Source organism: Helianthus annuus, chromosome 17 (genome assembly GCF_002127325.2).
Source record: "Helianthus annuus cultivar XRQ/B chromosome 17, HanXRQr2.0-SUNRISE, whole genome shotgun sequence".
In the NCBI taxonomy this organism is placed as follows: domain Eukaryota; kingdom Viridiplantae; phylum Streptophyta; class Magnoliopsida; order Asterales; family Asteraceae; genus Helianthus; species Helianthus annuus.
This window is the reverse complement of record NC_035449.2, coordinates 166,719,014-166,739,305: the sequence shown is the minus strand read 5'-3', so window position 1 is coordinate 166,739,305 and position 20,292 is coordinate 166,719,014. Positions and strand designations below refer to the sequence as shown.

General features: G+C 35.1%; 2 protein-coding genes across 2 annotated transcripts; both read right to left on the bottom strand.

Annotated features, from left to right (window-relative positions):
• Positions 1-492: 492 nt before the first annotated feature.
• On the bottom strand, positions 493-2,505 carry LOC110930767 (GDSL esterase/lipase At1g28600). The gene is made up of 5 exons (XM_022174138.2): positions 2,173-2,505; positions 1,726-1,950; positions 1,512-1,660; positions 1,075-1,348; positions 493-989 (listed from the first exon to the last, which is right to left on the bottom strand). Exons 1-5 carry the CDS (start codon positions 2,435-2,437, stop codon positions 727-729), a joined length of 1,176 nt encoding a protein of 391 aa, XP_022029830.1. The 5' UTR covers positions 2,438-2,505; the 3' UTR covers positions 493-726.
• A 4,564-nt stretch (positions 2,506-7,069) lies between these two features.
• Positions 7,070-13,664, bottom strand: LOC110930768 (pentatricopeptide repeat-containing protein At1g30610, chloroplastic). The gene is made up of 9 exons (XM_022174139.2): positions 12,650-13,664; positions 11,810-12,001; positions 11,605-11,686; positions 11,132-11,323; positions 10,424-10,537; positions 9,659-9,749; positions 9,425-9,582; positions 8,755-9,186; positions 7,070-7,500 (listed from the first exon to the last, which is right to left on the bottom strand). The coding sequence occupies exons 1-9, from the start codon at positions 13,603-13,605 to the stop codon at positions 7,171-7,173; spliced, it is 2,547 nt and encodes an 848-aa protein (XP_022029831.1). The 5' UTR covers positions 13,606-13,664; the 3' UTR covers positions 7,070-7,170.
• Positions 13,665-20,292: the final 6,628 nt, after the last annotated feature.

Sequence of the window (20,292 nt, the reverse complement as noted above, 5' to 3'; positions counted from 1 at the left end):
TCTTTATACCTTGTGAGGAACAACTGATTTTGTATTAGTTGTTTGGTCGTTTGGCATATCAGTTCTCTGCAGGATTAACAAACTGCATGAGGGCGTGTTATGTTTAACTAGAAAATCTAGTTGCAAAAGTGGTTGGTTTTAATATTGGTCGAGTATAAAATAGTCATTTCCGATTTAGATTTTTACATATAAAGCGTTTCTCACTTGAAGTAACTGTGGTAGTAAGTATTTCTTTACATTTAGCCTTCTGAATCTCTTTAGTTGGCAAGCAAGATGGACGGTTGCAAATGATGACCCAAATCCGGAACATGATTAGATGAAAGTGTGACAAGTTGGATAGTTGCAAATGGTGATATAGCTATTATTCTTAAATATATACCCTTAAAATAGATTTAGATAGAAGCTTCATCAAAAAAAATTATTATATGTTCAAGGGATGCATAAGTATTTATAAATTATTATATTTATTTTACAATAAAAATGAAATTGAACTTTATAAAGAAGGGATGCATAACCACATTAAGAATACTATTGTACATTAATGAAATTGAACTTTATAACTTACAATCAATTTACACACACACAATTACCTGATTATAACCATTTATAAATTATTATATTTATTTTACAATAAAAATGTGCACTCTAAACTTTCAAGTCTCGACTCTTTTCATGCTCTTTCTTTTACACGCAGTCTACGCTGGCTTAGTTTCAGGTCACTCTTTATCAAAAACTCGATAATCCAATTGCCCCCCTTTGTGGTGATGTAGGACACAAGGAACTAAATGCAGGTGTAGTGTATGGCCCTTGAAATAAACCTTTGAAAATCACTTTGTATGCCGCTTCTGTTAAGTGTATTCCGTCCCAATTAGCATATGTACTTGGTTCAGCACACACAGTAGCAAATTCATCTCCGCATTTTGTAGTTAGATTGTAATTAAACTGCCCTCCGCCTCCACAACATGCCTTCAAAGCACCGTTTGTGAATCCTGCAAACATGGACGGGTAACATATTAATGCATGACGAAAGTGGTTGCGTTATCTTATCCTTCAAGTTTATAACATGTGATTTACCAAACTTATATGGAGAACGGTAAATTTGCATGGCGGCATTGTAGTAATCAGCATAGATGATGTTAACATTAGGGTGAAGTTCTCGAATCTGATTTAGTTTCGTTTGCAGAAATTCATTGTGGTATTCAACAAATTGATTTAACCGAACGAGGCAACCAGTTGTGGGATCATACTCTTCGTTCTCAGAACCGCATACTGTCAAATATGCCGAAGAACATCCGATTGGAAAGTTTCCTGGAACAACAAGTGTCTGAGCCCCCATCTCAATCAATTCCTGTACTAAAACTATGATAAATACCTAACTTTTAATAATAGCATAATATATATATACACACACATTTGAGGTGATGGGTCTTAAGACAAAACATTTTACTCGTCGAGCCGCTCATGTTACATTGTTTAATAACGTATTTTGTATGATTAAAGTAGCTTCTTACATTGATTATTGAGACTATGGTATTTATAACAATAGGAACTAATGATTTAACATCATCAATGGGGTTTCCATCAAGTATTGGAAAATTGTAATCGTTGCCGCCAACCTCTCCTACTAGGATCAACGAGCGTCCAATTAAGTTCTTACAGTCTGCAAACCAACCAATGTTTATGAGAACTTTATAAAGGGTAGTTGAATAACGGTTAGTGCATTACCTGAAGCGTTGTCACAAAAAGAATGCAACGAGTGTTTAAACCATCCCAACTCAATTCCTAACGACGCGTTTGACACTGGATTTTGAATCCCTTCTTTTCCAAGAAACAGTGAACCCAATGCTGTAGCACCCGCCACTGCGTAATTCACCCCATGCCCCAACTCCAACGCGTTGTCACTCCCCGCTTGCATATATGGCGGTATCAATGGCAATCCAAGACTCTCGGCTGTAAAAACAAAACAAAAATGATTGTTAAAAGTCAATAAAATAAAGGATTGTGACTGTAATTATTAAAGTTAACAGTCATACAATTCGTTAAAAGTCAATAAAATGAAAATAGGTAAAACTAGTTATAAAGGTAACTTTTCTTGTACATAATTTAGTATAACATCATTTGTGCATGCTATTAATCTAATATGACATATGTATGTAAATCAAATATAATTACCTAGGAAGTCAATGATTAGTCGACCATCAGAGCATCGGCCAGTGGGTTTGTTGAAGAAGGTTTGGCCGTAAGGCGGGAAAAGACTTGGAAATGCTTGGTTGGTGATGGCACTCAGATGTTTTATGTTGCCTGTATCGGCAATGGAGTCGCCGAAGCTGATAATGGATGTATAACATCCATTAGCATACAAACTGCCATTCCATACCACCACCAAGAAACCTACAAAACACCAGGAGCTTGTTGATAATGATAAAGAAGAAGCCATTAGAATGGATAATTAATATTGGAAATGTGCTTAGAAATGGTTGATTTATAAGTTATAACTCCTTGCATTCTGCCTATAACTTTCCTTACAAACTTTTAGTATATATTTAATTATTTACTTATTTTTTTTATTTTACACTGGCATGTTATCATTGGATGACTAATGTTGCGTGTTATATAAAGAAGTGCATGATAATTTTGTTGATGTCCTTCTAACTTTATTTAGGCTCAAAGGTCCTAACATGTCGACTCCTTGACTTAATTGTCATGACTCACCATATCATGTGGCCATAACGTAATTATGTAGAGTAATCAATCAAATGATGTATACATAAAGAATCAAAAATAATTTGGAAGTCTTAATTAAGAATTATATTTTTGTTTTTGAATATGTCACACCCATATGACTAGACTATAATGATGGTTTTGTTTATTGTTTAAAATTATACTATGCTAAACTAAAATGAAGGATAATGATGATATTCTAAATATTTTTAAATATTTGATATGGTTGGATGGTAAAAATACAGTATGTTAAAAGAAATAATTTCACGTCAATGTTTACTTTTATGTTAATAAATTACATTATATTTTATTCTATTACTGTAAGACATAGGTTTATTCAACGTTTTTTTTTTATCTAAAAAATAACTTTTTATTAGTAATTATATAGTGTTACGTTATATTTATCAACCTGTGTAATACACGGAATTGTAACCTAGTTCTTCTTATAAAAAAGACACATCAATATTAAATTTGAATGGTTAAAGTAATCAAAATAGATTTAATATAGTGTTGCACTTTTTTTATAAAAAAGTCAATAGATTATAAGTATCATATAGACAAAGAAAAAATGGATAAAATATAAATATATATATATATATATATATATATATATATATATATATATATATATATATATATATATATATATATATATATTATAAGTGTTTAGAAATATATACACATATATACATAAAAAGTTTGAAGTATAACTTTAAATGACTAAATTTGATGACAATTCGCTCATATGACAATATTAGAAGTTGAGAACAATTGTGATGGTCTTTATTGGGTTAAATTAGATTTTAAAAGGTTTGATTGAGTTGTAATGAGTCATTAAAGATCTTAAAATATTATATTGGGTTGTAGTGAGTCATTGTAGATCTTAAGTTAAAAGGTTAGATTGGGTTGTAATGAGTCATTGTAGATCATATTAAGAAACAATGGCGGATCCTAATATAAGATTTTTAAAGTTTTTCACTAAAATTTACACTAGGAAACGAAAAAACAGGGAGGGGGCTCCCCGGGCCACGCTAAGCTTCGTCCACAGTAGGTAATAGTGGATGATACATATCTTAATGGATTACATTGACCCTTGATCGTTGATTATAGTTCTTAATAGAACATGATGTACTTATTAGGCTAGATTAGAGATTTAAGGATTAACAACTCTAATTGATACATATTTGATCCTAGTTTGAACATCCATAACTAATAACAACCCAAAACAATGATCAATCATTATATTTGATCCTAGTTGACCAATAATGCCTTTACTTGATCAAAAGTTAATAAATTAACATTAAACAATTCTGATTGACAATAACCAGATGAAAGCCAAGCCACGTTGTGGCCTTTTTGGTTAGTATACACGGTAATTTAACGACAAAGTAAAAAAAAAGTAAACAAAAGCCAATATGTTAAACATTGATTGTTAATAAAATTTAGAGTAAACTTCCGTTTTGCTCCCTGTGGTTTGATCACTTTAACGGTTTTGCCCCAAACCTTTAAAAATAGCCATTTTACTCCCTAATCTTTGAAGCCTTTCATGATTTCACTCCCCGCTCCTAACGTCATCCAATTTAACTGTTAAATCCTTGTCACATGCCCTCACATGAGGGGCATTTTAGTCTTTTCTAACTCAAACTTATTAGGTCCGTCCCTGTATGGTTGGATAGTAACAATACAATATGTTAAAAGAAATAATATCACATCAATGTTTATTTTTTGTGTTAACAAATTACATTATATTTTATTCTATCACTGTAAGACATAGGTTTATTCGACGTTTTTTCTAAAAAATAACTTTTTATTAGTAATACACGGAATTATAAGCTAGTTCTTCCTTATAAAAAAGACACATCAATATTAAACTGGAATGGTTAAAGTAATCAAAACAGATTTAATATAGTGTTGAACTTTTTATAAAAATATCAATAGATTATAAGTATCATATAGACAAAGAAAAAAATGTATAAAATAAATGGATAAAATATAAATATATATTATAAGTGTTTAGAAATATATATACATATATACATAAAAAGTTTGAAGTTTAACTTTAAATGACTAAATTTGACGAGAATTCGCTCATATGACGATATTAGAAGTTTGAGAACAATTGAGATGGTCTTTATTGGGTTAAATTAGATCTTAAAAGTTTAGATCGAGTTGTAGTGATTCATTGAAGATCTTAAAATGTTAGATTTGGTTGTAATGAGTCATTGTAGATCTTAAAAGGTTAGATTGGGTTGTAATGAGTCATTGTAGATCATATTGGAAAACAATGGCGGATCTTAATATAAGATTTCTAAAGTTTTTTAGTAAAATTTAAACTAGAAAGCGAAAAAAGAGGGAGAGGGCTCTCCGGGCCACCCTAAGCTTCGCCCACAATAGGTAGTAGTGGATGTTACATATCTTAATGGAATACATTGACCCTTGATCGTTGATTATAGTTCTTAATAGACCATGATCTACTTTATTAGGCTAGATTAGAGATTTAAGGATTTACAACTCTAAGGCTATAGGGTGTGGGGATCATGGTTGGGACATGATTTGTCACCTGGGAACATGAATGGAAGGCTACACCACCCCCTTGATTGATCCACCATGGTTTGCATGGATTAAACCATGGCAACCATGGCCCTCCTTTCCATTTTTCAACAAATCATTTCCTTTTTGTTTAGACAAAGATAATAAATAAGGGGCTAATGGTTTGTTCATGACCATACCCTTATGGTAGTGGTTTTGGATGGTGGATTAAAGATGAATTACATGGCACTAACATGGAGGGTCATGATGGTCATGAGGGTCATGACCACACCCTATAGCCTAATTGATACATATTTGATCCTAGTTTGAACATCCATAACTAATAACAACCCAAAACAATGATCAATCATTATATTTGATCCTATTTGACCAATAATGCCTTTACTTGATCAAAAGTTAATAAATTCATAATAAACAATTCTGATTGACAATGACTAGATGAAAGCCAAGCCACGTTGCGGCCTTTTTGGTTAGTATACACGGTAATTTAACGACAAAGTAAAAAAAGTAAACAAAAGCCAATACATTAAACATTGATTGTTAATAAAATTTATACAAAATTTACGACCAATGTTTTAAAGTGGTAGTATATCTAACTCTACTAATTTTTATCTACATTGTTAGGTTGCGCATGACGTGTGTAAAGCGCTTCTATCGCAATCTATAGCTTCGTCTGTTTTTCACGGTTTTTGCTAACCCGTTCACTTAGCTCGTTTAGCTTGGTTATCCTACCGTCCGACTCCACTACATCCTCAAGAACACGCCTTAGCTGTTCAAAAACGTTTATGTCGTCGCTGGAAGATGACATTGTAAACCTATATATCTACACACAAATTAGTGTCTATTTTGGACCAAAGAACAACAATACAAATGAACGCAAGGTGATACTCCATGTACTAGAAAAAAGGCTTGTTTACATCATCGCGGTCGTACGCTTTTTTTTTATGCAGACTCGGTCACTAAAAATCATAACAACTGATTGTCGCCAACATGAATATAAATAATAAACGAAAAAAAAATACAAATTAACAAAAAACATGCCAAACTGTTTGAATATAAGATTAATGCGGTTAACATGTTTGTAAATTCGATCTTGTAGGCTCTGAAATCTTGGTTTAACCGGTTGCTTGTCTAAGCCTTCTCAGTTTGGAATGTCTAGAAGTTGAACATCATAGCCTATTTACACGTTTTGTGATGCATCTATACCATGTTTAACCCATTTATTTCAACCTTCCAACTCGTATATGACTTGATTACAACTCAATGACTACCTTCCATCCCGTTTGACTCGTCTAGATAAATTGTCCAAACGGGTCTTGTAGGGGTTACACAATTTTAAGTAATCCGGGTTTGGGTTTAAGTCCTTTACATAAACAAATATATGGGTCGTGTTCAATGTGCCAACCCGCCAACCAACGCGGTTGTCATTTTCATTATCGGTTCATGTTTGTTACATGTTTCAGGGTTCACGAATGGAGCTTTGAAGGCATGTTTTAGAGGTGAAGGGGGATATAATGTCGGACTCATCAGTGCAATGTGGATGAACCCGATACATATGTTAGTGAATACATCTAACCAAAGCGGCATACCGAATAATTTCCAAGAACTTGTTTTCAACACCTCAATTTAAATCGTCATGTTCTACATCAAGCTCAGGAGTTGGATTATCAGTTTCTATGCAAGTAATTTGTATGAAATATTCCTAAGTAGTTTTGTAAAAGATATAATTTATAAATGTATGTAACTTGAGTGTGTTGCCATTTTATATAATCTGTATCATGTTTTCATCACTCTTCTATACATTATACAAAAATTCCATTAAAAAACATATAGAGGATCATCTAGTTTCTTTTACGTTCTAGCTAATAATAATTTACAACATAACACAATCTACTATCATTAAATCCGTAGATTTTCTTTACAAGATCTCATCAGATTCAAAAGAATTATATTCGGTTCTTCATTACTGACCAATAAAATATTTACCCTATCTATTACTCGTAGAAGCGTTTCTTCCCGGAAAAGGGTAGGATTATCTCTAAAACGGGCCACCCACGAATTTCGGGAATATTTATGTGATTCAGTTGAAGGAAGACATATTAAACAGGAGAAAGCAGCAGCATAATCATCTTGCTCCAGTTTCATACAAAACATCTCTTGAACAAGAGGTGGTGGTGGGATTTGATCACCCTCAATCAAATGTTTCCATGTTGTTTCTAACAAATTCACCTGCAAAAATCGACACATAATGGATCATTTTACACTTAATAGTTGTCTTTCATCTTGCCAAGTAAGTATGGTTTGACTTTTGAGGTCAAAGGTGTGACTTTTTAAGTCAAAGATTGATATGGAGTCTTTACCCAAAAAAAGATTGATATGGAGTGTAATAAGTTACGAACTAAACTGACACCTTTCTGGAGTGTTGGTATTCTCATAAAGTTTATGCACTCTTACAACTATTTTGATAGCCTAAAGAAATCATATTGCTTTCGTGGTTATAAGCATAGTCCAGTTGACCTCAAAAGTCAAACTATCCACGTATTATTTTGCAAAATATGATTAGTTACTATGCTATCAAAATAACCTGTATGACCCTCACTTTCATCATCCAAAGAATAACACGTTTTGTCCTTTATGTTAATACTTTTTTTTCAGACGGTGTCCTTCGGCGTAAAAATTGATAAGTGGTGGCCGGAGAGAGGATGGGTGGTGGCGGTGAAGGCTGAGGTGGGGTGGTGGGAGGTGGTGGTGGGTGCAGTGGCGAAGTATTATGGGTGCACGGGGGTGCACCCGCCCACCCCAATGTTTCGGTTAGAAGTGTATAAGTTCTGATTTTTCGCCCGAAAATTTTAAAATTATATAGGATCGTCCCCTCGATTATTTTTCCTAAATTGTATATTCTAAATATTTATAAACTTTGTATATAAATGATGGTTAGTTTATTAAATATGCACTTTGTTTTGTTTGAAACTATTATTATTTGACCCGACTTGAATCGAATAACCAACCCGACCTGACCCAAAACATAACGATAGGACAAAAAAATATTTGGGTCCCATCACTTTACGCCCCCTCGAAAATTTTGGTCAAGCTCCGCCACTGGGTGGGTGAAGTCCGAGTGTGTGAGAGATTGTGTGTGGTAGAGAGAGAGACAGAGAATAATAATAATAATAATAATAATAATAATAATAATAATAATAATAATAATAATAATAATAATAATAATTTTTAAAAATATTTTGTTTTATTTTTTTAAATAACTGGGTAAAAAGACTAAAATACACTTGGGTGACCATATTTAACAAGAAAAATTAACCGGGTTAGGGCCAAAGGACGTAACGTGCAAGATTTTGAAACATTAAGTACAAAACTTATAAAAAATTGCGTCAAAGAGCACCATCTGAAAAAAGGTATTAACATAAAGGACAAAACGTGTAATTTACCCAAAAATAAGAGAACACGCATAAGATTAAAAAGAAATACCTTCCCAGCTTTGCAGGCTTCAAGTATCATATGGGAATGACGTTTTGCGTTAAAGTAGTATCCGTGTTGCAGCATTTTTGTGTAGACAAATTCAAGATCATCCCATTTTTTATTCACCAAACACGCATCTAACATCAAATTAAACGTATGAATATCTGGTAATACCACATGCCTGGAATCGACTTTACTTGTAACATGATTCCCGTTCTCCAATAATTTATTGAACAACTGTTTTGCTTCTTCAAACATATGGTGATCGAGGTACCCTTTGAGCATGATGTTATATGTAACTAAATTTGGAGAGCAAAACTTGTGCATATGTTTGAATATGTAGGTTCCACTCTCGATTTTCCCAGAGTCTAAACAAGCTTGAATTAAACCGGTATATGTCACCACCAGAGGTTTATTTGCCACCTTACATACCTTTTCAATCTATGGAATCACAAAATGCAAAAATGATAAATATTGCGGAACAATAATGAAATACTATTCTTGAGTCAGTCCAAAAATATCATGTCTCAACTCTATAAATAAAATATACAAAACTCGTATATTTCATTGAATTAACGATTTTAAACTTTTAAAAGAATATATATGAAATTGTTTCTAAATAAAAAAAAATCAAAGAACGTCATTACTTCAATAATAAAAATTGCAAATAGCGGCTTACTTGCACAATAGCTTCCTCACATCTTCCTGCACTGCAAAGGCATCTAGCAAGGTCATAATAAAGGGCCGCAGAGCCAATTATTCCCCGTTTTTCCATTTCTTTAACGGTTAAAATGGCCTCATCAACTTTGCCTTCTTTCCATAATGTATTCACAAGAACTACAAAAAGAAATTTAAAATTTAATTATAAAGTCATGCAACATGGAATAATGATGAAAAACCTCGGGTGACTTACCTTTATAAGTTAGAGAATTTGGAATAAATGATTTCCGCATCTTTTTGAAAAACTCGTGTACCAGATTATACTTCTCACATGCCAGCATTACCTGCGCCCAAGAAACACGAAAATATTATATATGTACACACACTATATACATACACAAAACAAAGGTCATTCATTACATAACCAATTTTAAGTAGAAATCGGTGAGACCATATATACACATGAACCTATTGATTTAACTGTGATAAATAAGGCGGTTATATAACTGCATAACCGGCTATCTTTCTTTCACTGTATTCTGGACGACACTACGTACAAGTTGTTATGTAGTTCTCGTAGCTCTCTACTTAAAAATGGAAGAAAATTACACATATGGTCTCTGTGGTTTACCAAAATTTTTGATTTGGTCCCCCGCTTTCCAAAAGTACATGAATGGTCCCCGTGGTTTGCATTTTGTAACGCATTTAGTCCCCAACCAACAAATCTACAGGTTTCAGCAATTCCAAGTTAGGGGCTACATGTGTTACAAAGTGCAAACTACAGGGACCATCCATGTACTTTTGGCAAAGTTGGGGACTAAATACGTCATAAAGTACAAACCATCGCGAGTCCGGACCATCCATGTACTTTTAGGAAACTAGGTACTAAATCCAAAATTTTGGTAAACCGTAAACCACAGGGACCATCCATGTACTTTACTCTAAAAATGGCTATGTATTGATCTCGCCTCTATATATATTAATATATGTGTGTGTGGACAAGAAATTATAGCAATACCTCCATTACAAGTCCATATGTTATGCTATTAGGTTGTTGGCCCTGTTGCTTTAGCTGCTGCAATACCCAAAACGCACCTTCAAGATTTTTTTGCTGTACACACGCATTTAGCACCTACAGACACATGTTTACAAAAATACTTACTTTTAGCTACTTCTCCAAATTTGATTATTATGAGACTAGTAATCATCTACGGCTTACAAAAACTGATACATGGATGCTTAAGATGTGATAAAAAATTAACGAGTAAAATGCCATTTTCGTCCCTGAGGTTTGGCCAGTTTTGCGACTTTTGTCCAAAAGTTTGTTTTTCTGTATCTGGATCCAAAAGGTTTGAAATCTTGCCATTTTCATCCGGCTCGTTAACTCCATCCATTTTTCTTCATTAAGTCAGAGGTATTTCCCTTTTTTTTGCTAACTTAAAGGGCAATTCGGTCTTTTTCACTTTATGTACAAAGACCGAATACCCCTGAAAAGACCGAATTGCCTTTAAAGTTAACAAAAAAGACGAAAATACCCCTGAGTTAATGGAGAAAAATAGATAACAGTTAACGAGCAGGATGAATTTAGCAAGATTTCAAACCTTTTGGATCTAGATGCGGAAAAACAAACCTTTGAAGAAAGTCGCAAAACTGGCCAAACCTCAGGGACGAGAATAGCATTTTACTCAAAACTAAAAGTTGAATGGAGAGAGATGCAAACACTCACAGCATTATAGACTATTATATCTGGTTCGAGTCGTGGGTCCCATTTTTGAAGAACACCGGTAGCTAGTTTCTTATTAGGAGGGGATCTCATGGTATCGATCACATGGAATAGTTCCCTCATATGACCTGCTTGTCCAAGGGTGATTGCAATACAATGATAAGCTACAAGATCCGGATACGAAGCCATTTGTTGCTGCAAAAACATTATAAACAAATACAGAAATGAACTGTCGATTCGCTTTGTGTTTTATCAAATGCGTGCAATAAAAAATTTAGCTAAAATGAAAACTTATCATATGGGTCAAAGTCAAACGAGTCGAAAATTATTTAAAGTCTGCTTTTAAAGCAGAAAAATAATAGATATAACCTTTTTTAAGCACGAAAGGGTTTCTGGTCAACCCGGCCCATTTTGATTTGTTACCCAACCCGCCCATTTCACAACATGTATTAGATTCTCTAAAAGCAAAGCGATACCTGCATCGTGTGAAACACGTTCAGTGCTTCAACGGGTCTCCTTGCTTTCCCAAGGGCATCAAGTGCAGCTGTGTAAATATTTCTAAATTGCAAACACAATGAGCATATATAAACATCGTAATGTTTCAAGGTCTAATGCTTTTGTGGCCAACATGTGAAATGAACATATATTAACATCTCAGATATGCTGCACAAAATGTCAAACCTTAATCTGTTAGACTTAAAGCGTTCTCGTGATTGCATCCACTCAATGACTTGAAGCACCTGCCTCCAATTGCCATAATTTCCTAAGATCTGTATAAGTCTTATTATTGAAAAATCTGCAAATCTGATTTTTGCACTTCTCATCATCTTAGAGAAATTCCATTCGGGAGCATCGATGGATGCACCATTTAAACTGTATAAATAACAAATAATCACCATTTAAACTGGCCAGACAAAGGTGCATGAATGATTATTGAAATGTATTTGTTTGAATCATTACTGTGAAGCAAATAATCAACCAATGCAAAACATTATAGGGATGTTTGGCATTGCATTTTAAAGTGATTATATGTGTATAGAAATTAGAATAAGATCATCAGCTTTAACAAACCAATGAGGTGGTGGTCCATTGGCAAAGACAAAACCTTTAAACACCTAGGTTTGGGGGGGGGGGGGGGCTGGGGCTTGGGTTCATGTCCCACAGACAACAGGGATTAAAAGAACTTTGCCGTTCAAAAAAAAGTCAACTTTAACAAAATGGGTTGCACTAGATACTGTTTGAATGAGATTCTGTTGTTTAAAGTTTTATAAATAATTAATTGATCAGTTCTTTGAGTGTTTGGCTTGGTAAATACATACTATTTAACGATTTACATGTAAAATGACCGTAAATAATCAGATAAATTTTCATTTTAGCTACTCCTAATGTAATTAGAACCAGTTTCACTATACACAAACACTAGGAATGCAGTAATCCTATAATTACTTCCGAAATGCTTGCCAAACACCCCCCCCCCCCCCCCATATTAGTAATCATCATAAGTCAGTATTCTTAACTTACCACTTTGCTAACTTCTGGATTCTTTCCTCCATATCTACTCGCGAGACCCTCGGCTGATCGCAAACATCTGGAAATTCCTCTAGTGATTTAAAAGCAGCTCTTTCTATCCCCACATCACCATAACCATCATGCTCACTTTTCCGAAAAGGTTTCTTCACATGGGAAACTCTTTCTTTATCCATCACAAAACTTTTACTTGAAACAGAACTCATTTCAGAACGCCTAAATCCCTGTTCTTGAAACTTAGTATCCATTTCGGCTCCTTTAGCATCCGGTTTCTTTCGGGTCCATTTCTTCATAACTTCATCTTGCTTTAAATCTGGCACAACCCTTTTAATATTAAACCTCTGTTCATGAAACTTAGTAGTATCCAATTGGGCTTCTTTAGAACCCGAACCCGGTTCCTTTCGGGTCCATTTCTTCACAATTTCATCTTCCTTTGCATTTGGCACAACCCTTTTCATATTAAACCTCTGTTCTTCTAACCCAACATCCTTGTTGCCATTTCGTCGAACACCTTGAGGGTCCAGTTTCTTTCTAACCCATAACTTCTTACCTTCATCTTCCTTCACACTTCCCACTTTCTGCACACTAATTCCCTCTTCAAAACCACTGGAATCGCCACTTTCTTGCTCAATTTCACGTACCGGTGGTGTTTCTATTACAGTTTTACGCTTTTCTCTGCGGCTTTTAACGGTCTCCATGGCTTTCAAATACTCCTCAAACGAAGGTTTGAATTCTTGTTCTTTGTCAATTACGATACTTGAATTTGTATTCACCATAGCAATTTTTCCGATTCTTCTGGGTTTTTTGGTACCATTAAAAAGGCTTGTGTGAAACGGATGTAACCTAATTGTGAAATGTAATCTTGGGGTGTGATAATGTGGACGTATGAATGCATTTTTTTCGAAACGAGTGAAACCTAATTGTGGATATGGTAGTGTTATTACTGTCATTATAGTCGAGGAACAGAGCTTCAGAGAGCAACGATGGGATGTTAAATGTGTAGAGAAGGTAAGGTTGGGTGGGTTTATTCACGGGCAAAACCTCTGGTTGTAAAACAAGTCGCCGAGCACTCGTTACAAGGTAGGCTGTCGAAGCCAAACACTCTTCGTAAAGGCCGAATACTTCCCGATTACTCTCCGCCTAGGCCAAGTGCTTCCTAATTATTCTCAAATCCGATTAGGGAGAGTAAGGGGGCGTTTGGTTCGCGGAATGATTTACAATTGGAATTGGAATTTGTATAGGAATTAGAATTTGAAGGAATTGGATTTGGAATTTAAACATTCCAATTGGAATTGGAAATTGTTGGAATTGGAATCTCAATTCCATTTTTGTTGTGTTTGGTTGTCAAATGAATTGGAATCCATCACCCTGACACCTACAACCACCAGTTCGGGTCGAAACGGTACGGGTCGAAGCGTTTCGATTCGAAACGGTGCTGGTCGAAAAGGTTCGCGTTGAAACAGTTCGGATCGAAACGGTTCGCGTTGAAACGGTTCGATTCGAAACGGTTCGCGTCGAAACGGTTCGATTCGAAACGGTTCGCGTCGAAATAGTTCGATTAGAAACGATACGGGTCGAAACCGTTTGCATCGAAACGGTACAGGTCGAAACGGTTCGGATCGAAACCAGTATGGGTCGAAACGGTACGGGTTGAAACGGTGCAGGTCTAAACGGTCAAAGATTCCAATGAATTTACTTTAATTCCTTCACATATAGGAAGGATTTTGAATTCCTTTAGTTAAAGGAATTTGAAGGAATTCATGCCTAATTCCAATTCCAATTCCATTGTCAACCAAACACATGAAGATTGGAATTGGGATTCCAATTCCATCAGATTCTGTGAACCAAACATCTTAAGAGATGGAATTTAAATTCCAATTCCCTTAAATTCCATTGAATTCTGCGAACCAAACGCCCCCTAAGATTAAATATGTATTTAATCTAGTAACCATCATTATCATTTATATAATATAGATCAAAATATATTAAAACCTTATAATATATTAGTGAGTAATTGTTGATGGACCGATTTACCCTTATTAACTACTCCCTCCGTCCTACTAAAAGTGTCATATTTTGAATTTTCAAAGTCTTTATTTATAAACTTTGACTTTAATTATATATTTTTTGTGTTATATAAAATTTAATGAAAATTAACCCGATAAAAACACTTGTAAAACACACTCAAATCATATAACTTTATCAAGTATTATCTAAGACAAACAAAATTATTTAATGTCAAATTTTATAAATAAAGACTTTGAAAATTCAAAATATGACACTTTTAATGGGATGGAGGTAGTAATAATCTGTTGGGTGTATTTAAGGAGATGATTAGAGAGTGTTTTAGGTTAGACAAATCGTAACATCACATAACTTTCGACCTCCCCTCTCTCCACTAATCACGAATTCATAACCCTTGTGAATTCACTAATCACCATCAGTAATATACATCCTAAACAGGAATCAGATCAAGCTAGCTATCATGTCTACATCAATGATTGCATCAATCACTGAATTATCTGCTGGTATGTCTACTGTAACAAGTATTATTCACATGTTTTCCATTTAACAAAATTGATCAACATGTGGTATCAGAGCATATGTTACTCAATTAGTTATGTTGGTTTCCCGGAATCTAGAATTAAAATCGGGAAAACAAACTTTTACTGAAATCCTGATAAAAGCAAGAACTTAAAATTTGTTTGTTTAATTTTCACAGGTTTTGGGTTCTAATGGATATTTAATCATATCATAACTAACTATAATTTTCGAAATCCGCATAAGTGTATTAAATTTTTCCAGATTTCGATTCTAGGAACTGTTTTATTAAATTAGGGTTCATATAGTTCTTGATAAAATTCGCATATGAATATTCCTACCAGTACCGTGACAATCTAAACCGATCAATACCGTTCAAACAACATCAATATCGGCACTTCATCTTTTACCAGTCGAGCTAATTGTTCTCGTGAGATGTGTCGTAAACGTTGATGTCACAACATTGATGAAATCTCTAAGTCTCGTTTCTGTTTCATCTTTGTTACTGATTCAATAATATTATATGACAACAAAGATTTGGAAAAGTTACCATCTAGTTCTAATCTATAAAGACCACCATCTAGAGTGGCATGACCATACACTACTGAATCATAAAAAATAGAGAGTTTGCGATGACAGTGAGTAACAACAAGACCGTCTATGTCTAACTTTGGTCTTGATATAAGGTTCCGAGTAACCTCAGGAACATATAAGGGGTATCATAAAGTTTAATGTATAAACCAGCTTTCATAAATAATTGTCATGTTTCCCACAGCCTTCACTTCTAGTTTCTTATCATCCCCCATTTTTTGGGTCTGTTTGGTATGGGGTAATGAAATGGACGAAGGAATGGAATGGACGAGGTAATGGAATGGACGAGTGAATGCAATGGATCATTACCATTCCATGTCTTGTTTGGTTACCATGTGAATGGAATGAATTATTATTGTGTATTGTTCGGTAGGCAAGAAAAACAGAGTAATAAGATTAGCGGTGAGTGGTGGTGGTGGTCGGTGGTAGTGATTGTGGGTGGTTATAGGTGGTGGTGGTGGGTGTCGGCGGCGGCGATGGGTGATAGTGGCGGCGACGAGTGGCGGTGCGGTGATGACGACAAGTGGTGGTGGCGACAAGGTGGCCGTTAGTGGTGGGTGGCAACAAAGGTGGCGGCGGCGGTTTGGTACGGTACGCTAGTGATACGTTGTCATATCATCGAAAATATACATTAAAAATATACACCGGTACCGAGCCGACGTTGTTCGCTCGGTTTTCGTTCAATTCATTATGGTAGCGGCAATATCTATTATTAAACAAGAAACCATAAAAATAATACATACCGGTACCATTGTTTTTTCCGGTACGGTATGGTAGCGATACAATCTTAGTTTATCGAAAGCAAAAACAATAAAAATAAATATTGGTACTGATACACATGTTGTTCAGTCAGTTTCGGTTCAGTTTGGTACAATAGCGACACAATAGCCGTTTTCAAAAAAAGTTTGTACGCAAACCAACCGAACTAAGTTTACTAAGTTTACGATACAATAGTCGTATTCAAAACAACATTAGTACCGGTATCGATATTCCTTTTTATTGTTTTTGATCAATGTATGGTTTTCTCTTTCAATTACTATAACGGGTGTTGTAACGTAACGAATCGAACAAATACTAACCAAATTCTCGCCGCTAAGAACAGGGAAATATCACTAGTTTAACCATAGTTTGGAAGGATTATGAATAATGTTAGCTTCATTCATTTTGTTACATGTGGCAGAAAAAAATTTAAGTTTTATTGCCATATTATACTTTAAATAATATACATCTTGCTTTCAACCCATGTAATTTTCATTTGATGATTTTTCTTTCGAATAAATTACATTCCTTAACTTAAAAAAAAAAAAAAAAAAAAAAAAACTAAATACACAATTAGGTTTTATTTTTGTTCCTTGACATTTTGGTATAAATTTTGTTGAAACTGAGTTGTATATAAAGAAAAGTATTTCTTTGGTATCCTAAGACCAAGCGTAATGGGGCGTTTTTTTAAAAAAAAAATTGCCCGAAAACGCCCTAAAACGCCCAACCCCCCATTACAGGGGCGTTTTCCGGCGTGATTTTCGAAAAAAATTGGGTCCGGCGTTTTAAAAATAACGCTTAATTCGTGTGGGGGCCACCATCTTTCGACCGTTGTTCAAACGGTAACTTTCTATTTTTTTTTTATTTTAAATAATTCCCACTATATATATTTAACCCACATTCACACCATTTTTTATACAAAAACTCACTATCTCTCCCACTTTCTTCCAACTTTTATAAAAAAAAACCCACTATCTTCTAATTTTTATACAATCATGCATCCATTCCGCCCTCCTTTTGGTGTCCCCGCTAGACCCGCAAACCCGAACACAACCCAACCGCAAACCCCATTCAACCTTCAAGAAATGGACCCGAGCTTTTTAACTTACGCGGCTTACTTAAGTGGCGCCCCTCCGTTTGTTCCTCCAACTTTCGGCTATGGTCAAGCCGGCGGGTCTCAACCGTCACAACCCGAAGCCGAACCCGATGTGGAAGTCGTACCGGAGACGCAACCCGAACCGGTGCAAGAAACATCGAAACGCGGCAAACGGTCGCATAAGAAGAAAGATAAGGACGCACCGAGGCGTACAAAAAATATAATCAAATGGACGAAGGAAGAGGAATACGCGTTGACTCGGGCGTATGTCGACATTTCGGAGGACGAAGAGACCGGTAACTATTTTATATAAATATTATTTTACTTACTTTGTTATTTATTTTTTAACAAACAACTTATTATTTTTTTTTTTTTGTAGCAAACTTTCAAACGGGCCCGGTTTTTGGGATAGGGTTCGTGCACTCTTCTTTAGCACGTGGGGTCAAGGCGAACATCGGGACAAAGACTCAATTTCTAGCAAATGGACCGACATCAACAACAAGTGTCATGGGTTTCAAGAAGTCTTCCAACGTAACTACGATAATCGCCCGAGCGGTGAAGGTGACGTGGGGGTTTTAACGAAGAGTTTGGAGGAGTTCGAGAGGACAAAAGGCCCTTTCACGTACTACAAGTGTTGGGAGCTACTTCGAAAAAGTCCAAAGTGGGCGGTAGTTAACCCAATGACGTCTAGTAGTAGACGTCGGGCTAAAAGGTCAAAAACATCATCCTCCGTTGACCCGTCAACTCCGACATCGGATGCCCGCAATGTTGATTTAAACGAGGCGGTGGACGAGGGCATTCAAGAAGAGTTGGCCCGACCCGGCGGTAGAAGAAAGGGAGCCGGGAAAAAAACGCTCGAGTCGTCTTCCGATCTCGAGTTAAAGGATGATTTCGAGGAGATGAACCGTCGTCTCCAAGACATTCGAGATCTCGGCCACCAACGTTATGAAATTATGAAGGAACGAATGGCCGAAACAAAAAAATTTAACGAGATGCAAGAGGCGAGGCAAATGGAAAAGGACATCGAGTTTTTGTCCAAACCTATCGACCACCTACAAGGCGATGCGTTGATCCTTGCGCAAATGCGTCGCCAAAAAATTAAAGAAAAATATGGACTCTAGATCATATTATTTTTTTTATGTTTTTTTTTTATTTTTTTCAGTTTTTTTTCGGTTTTTTTTTTATTTTCTGCTTTTTTTTTTTACTTTCGGTTTTTTTTTAAGTTTTTTTTTATTTTTTTTTTCAAGTAATGTAATTTTATTTTTAAATTAATGAAGGTTATTTTATGTTTTAAATTAAAAAAAATAAATGTGAAATGATTGTAAAATGATTGAATGGGGCATTATGGGGCATTATACCACTACACCACTTTTGCTATAATGCCCCCTTGCTGACTAGGACGCCACATGGCGCAAAACGCCCCATGGTGGGGGCATTATAGTGTTATACCACTACACATGGTCTAAGCTACAACGAATATAGGTACCGTACGACACCGTGACGAATCAAAGTGATACCTATCTTGGTACCAACTGTTTCGACTTGAATTTTCTCGCAGGGTGAATACTAATGTACAAATTGTCATAACCGAGTCTTGCAAGGTTTCATTTTTTTACGGTTATTTTGTTTCTTTTGTACAACCTTTAAGATGTGATGTTATATAAACTTCCGTATTTGCTTCCACCACATGTTCATTTTTAGCAGAGTTTAGACTTTAGACTTGTATTTTTTTTTCAAGGTGAATAACAACGTACAAATCGTTCGAACCCATATTTTTTTTTCCCATGAGGTTAATACTGATTTACAAATCAAATAATCAAAATTGAACCTTACAAATTTTAACAACCAACACAGCGCACGAGTTTCATCCACCGGTTTCAAAATAAATGACATCTTGTGGGTTAATAATTAAAGAGCCATGATTTTGTGAAGCTGTAAAAGATATTTCGTAAAATACAACCGTGATTTTCTGAAGCTGTAAAAGATATTTCGTAAAACACAACCACTTAAACACCTAACCACCTAATGTCTCGTAATTTCACTTCCTTTTTTTTTTATTTTGTCAACTTTTATTTTCTACATGTCACCGTCTTGTGTGACTTTGGCTTTTATAATTATTTCCTCAATAATGCATAGCAATGTTAGCATTCAACATGAATTTTGTCTTAGATAATATAGATTGGTTATGACACTTCACCTAACAGTGATGGGTGGTGTACATGTATATTTTAAGGACAATATTTTCAAAACCAATTTTTTAACGATCTTTGATAGATAGGTGATACACGAAAAAACAAAAAGATGTTTTTCACCAACGGACAGAGCCGTTGAAATCCCATCGATGAAGATAACTCATTCAGTCGCCGATGCTCAATTAGTAAATCGGTAAACGTTAACTTATTGTTTTGATTTCTTTAATAATGACATGTGAATCCATCTAGATGGGAGGGGGAAGACCCTTGGGTATTTTGCGTCATTGACGGTCCAGTCAGCATGTGAGCATTATGTTAAAAAGGGTGTAGTAGGGAAAACGCCAAAAAAACCCCACTACGGTTTAAAAAATGCTATGGCCAAACAAAAGAAGAAGGTGTTTAAAAAAGCACGCTCCGGACCTTTTTTTGAAAAAAACGCCCCCGAGGGCGGTTTTGGA

What these genes read in the sequence shown, in the direction of transcription:
- LOC110930768 (XM_022174139.2), bottom strand. Translation starts at nt 13,605, where the DNA reads ATGACAGTAATAACACTACCATATCCACAATTAGGTTTCACTCGTTTC. An exon ending in TTTAAGTCTAACAGATTAAG is followed by an intron (nt 11,687 to 11,809) that starts GTTTGACATTTT and finishes TTTGCAATTTAG; the next exon opens with AAATATTTACACAGCTGCAC. An exon ending in CATATGGACTTGTAATGGAG is followed by an intron (nt 9,750 to 10,423) that starts GTATTGCTATAA and finishes TCTTGGGCGCAG; the next exon opens with GTAATGCTGGCATGTGAGAA.
- LOC110930767 (XM_022174138.2), bottom strand. Translation starts at nt 2,437, where the DNA reads ATGGCTTCTTCTTTATCATTATCAACAAGCTCCTGGTGTTTTGTAGGT. An exon ending in TTTTTGTGACAACGCTTCAG is followed by an intron (nt 1,661 to 1,725) that starts GTAATGCACTAA and finishes GTTGGTTTGCAG; the next exon opens with ACTGTAAGAACTTAATTGGA. An exon ending in CCATAGTCTCAATAATCAAT is followed by an intron (nt 1,349 to 1,511) that starts GTAAGAAGCTAC and finishes GTTTTAGTACAG; the next exon opens with GAATTGATTGAGATGGGGGC.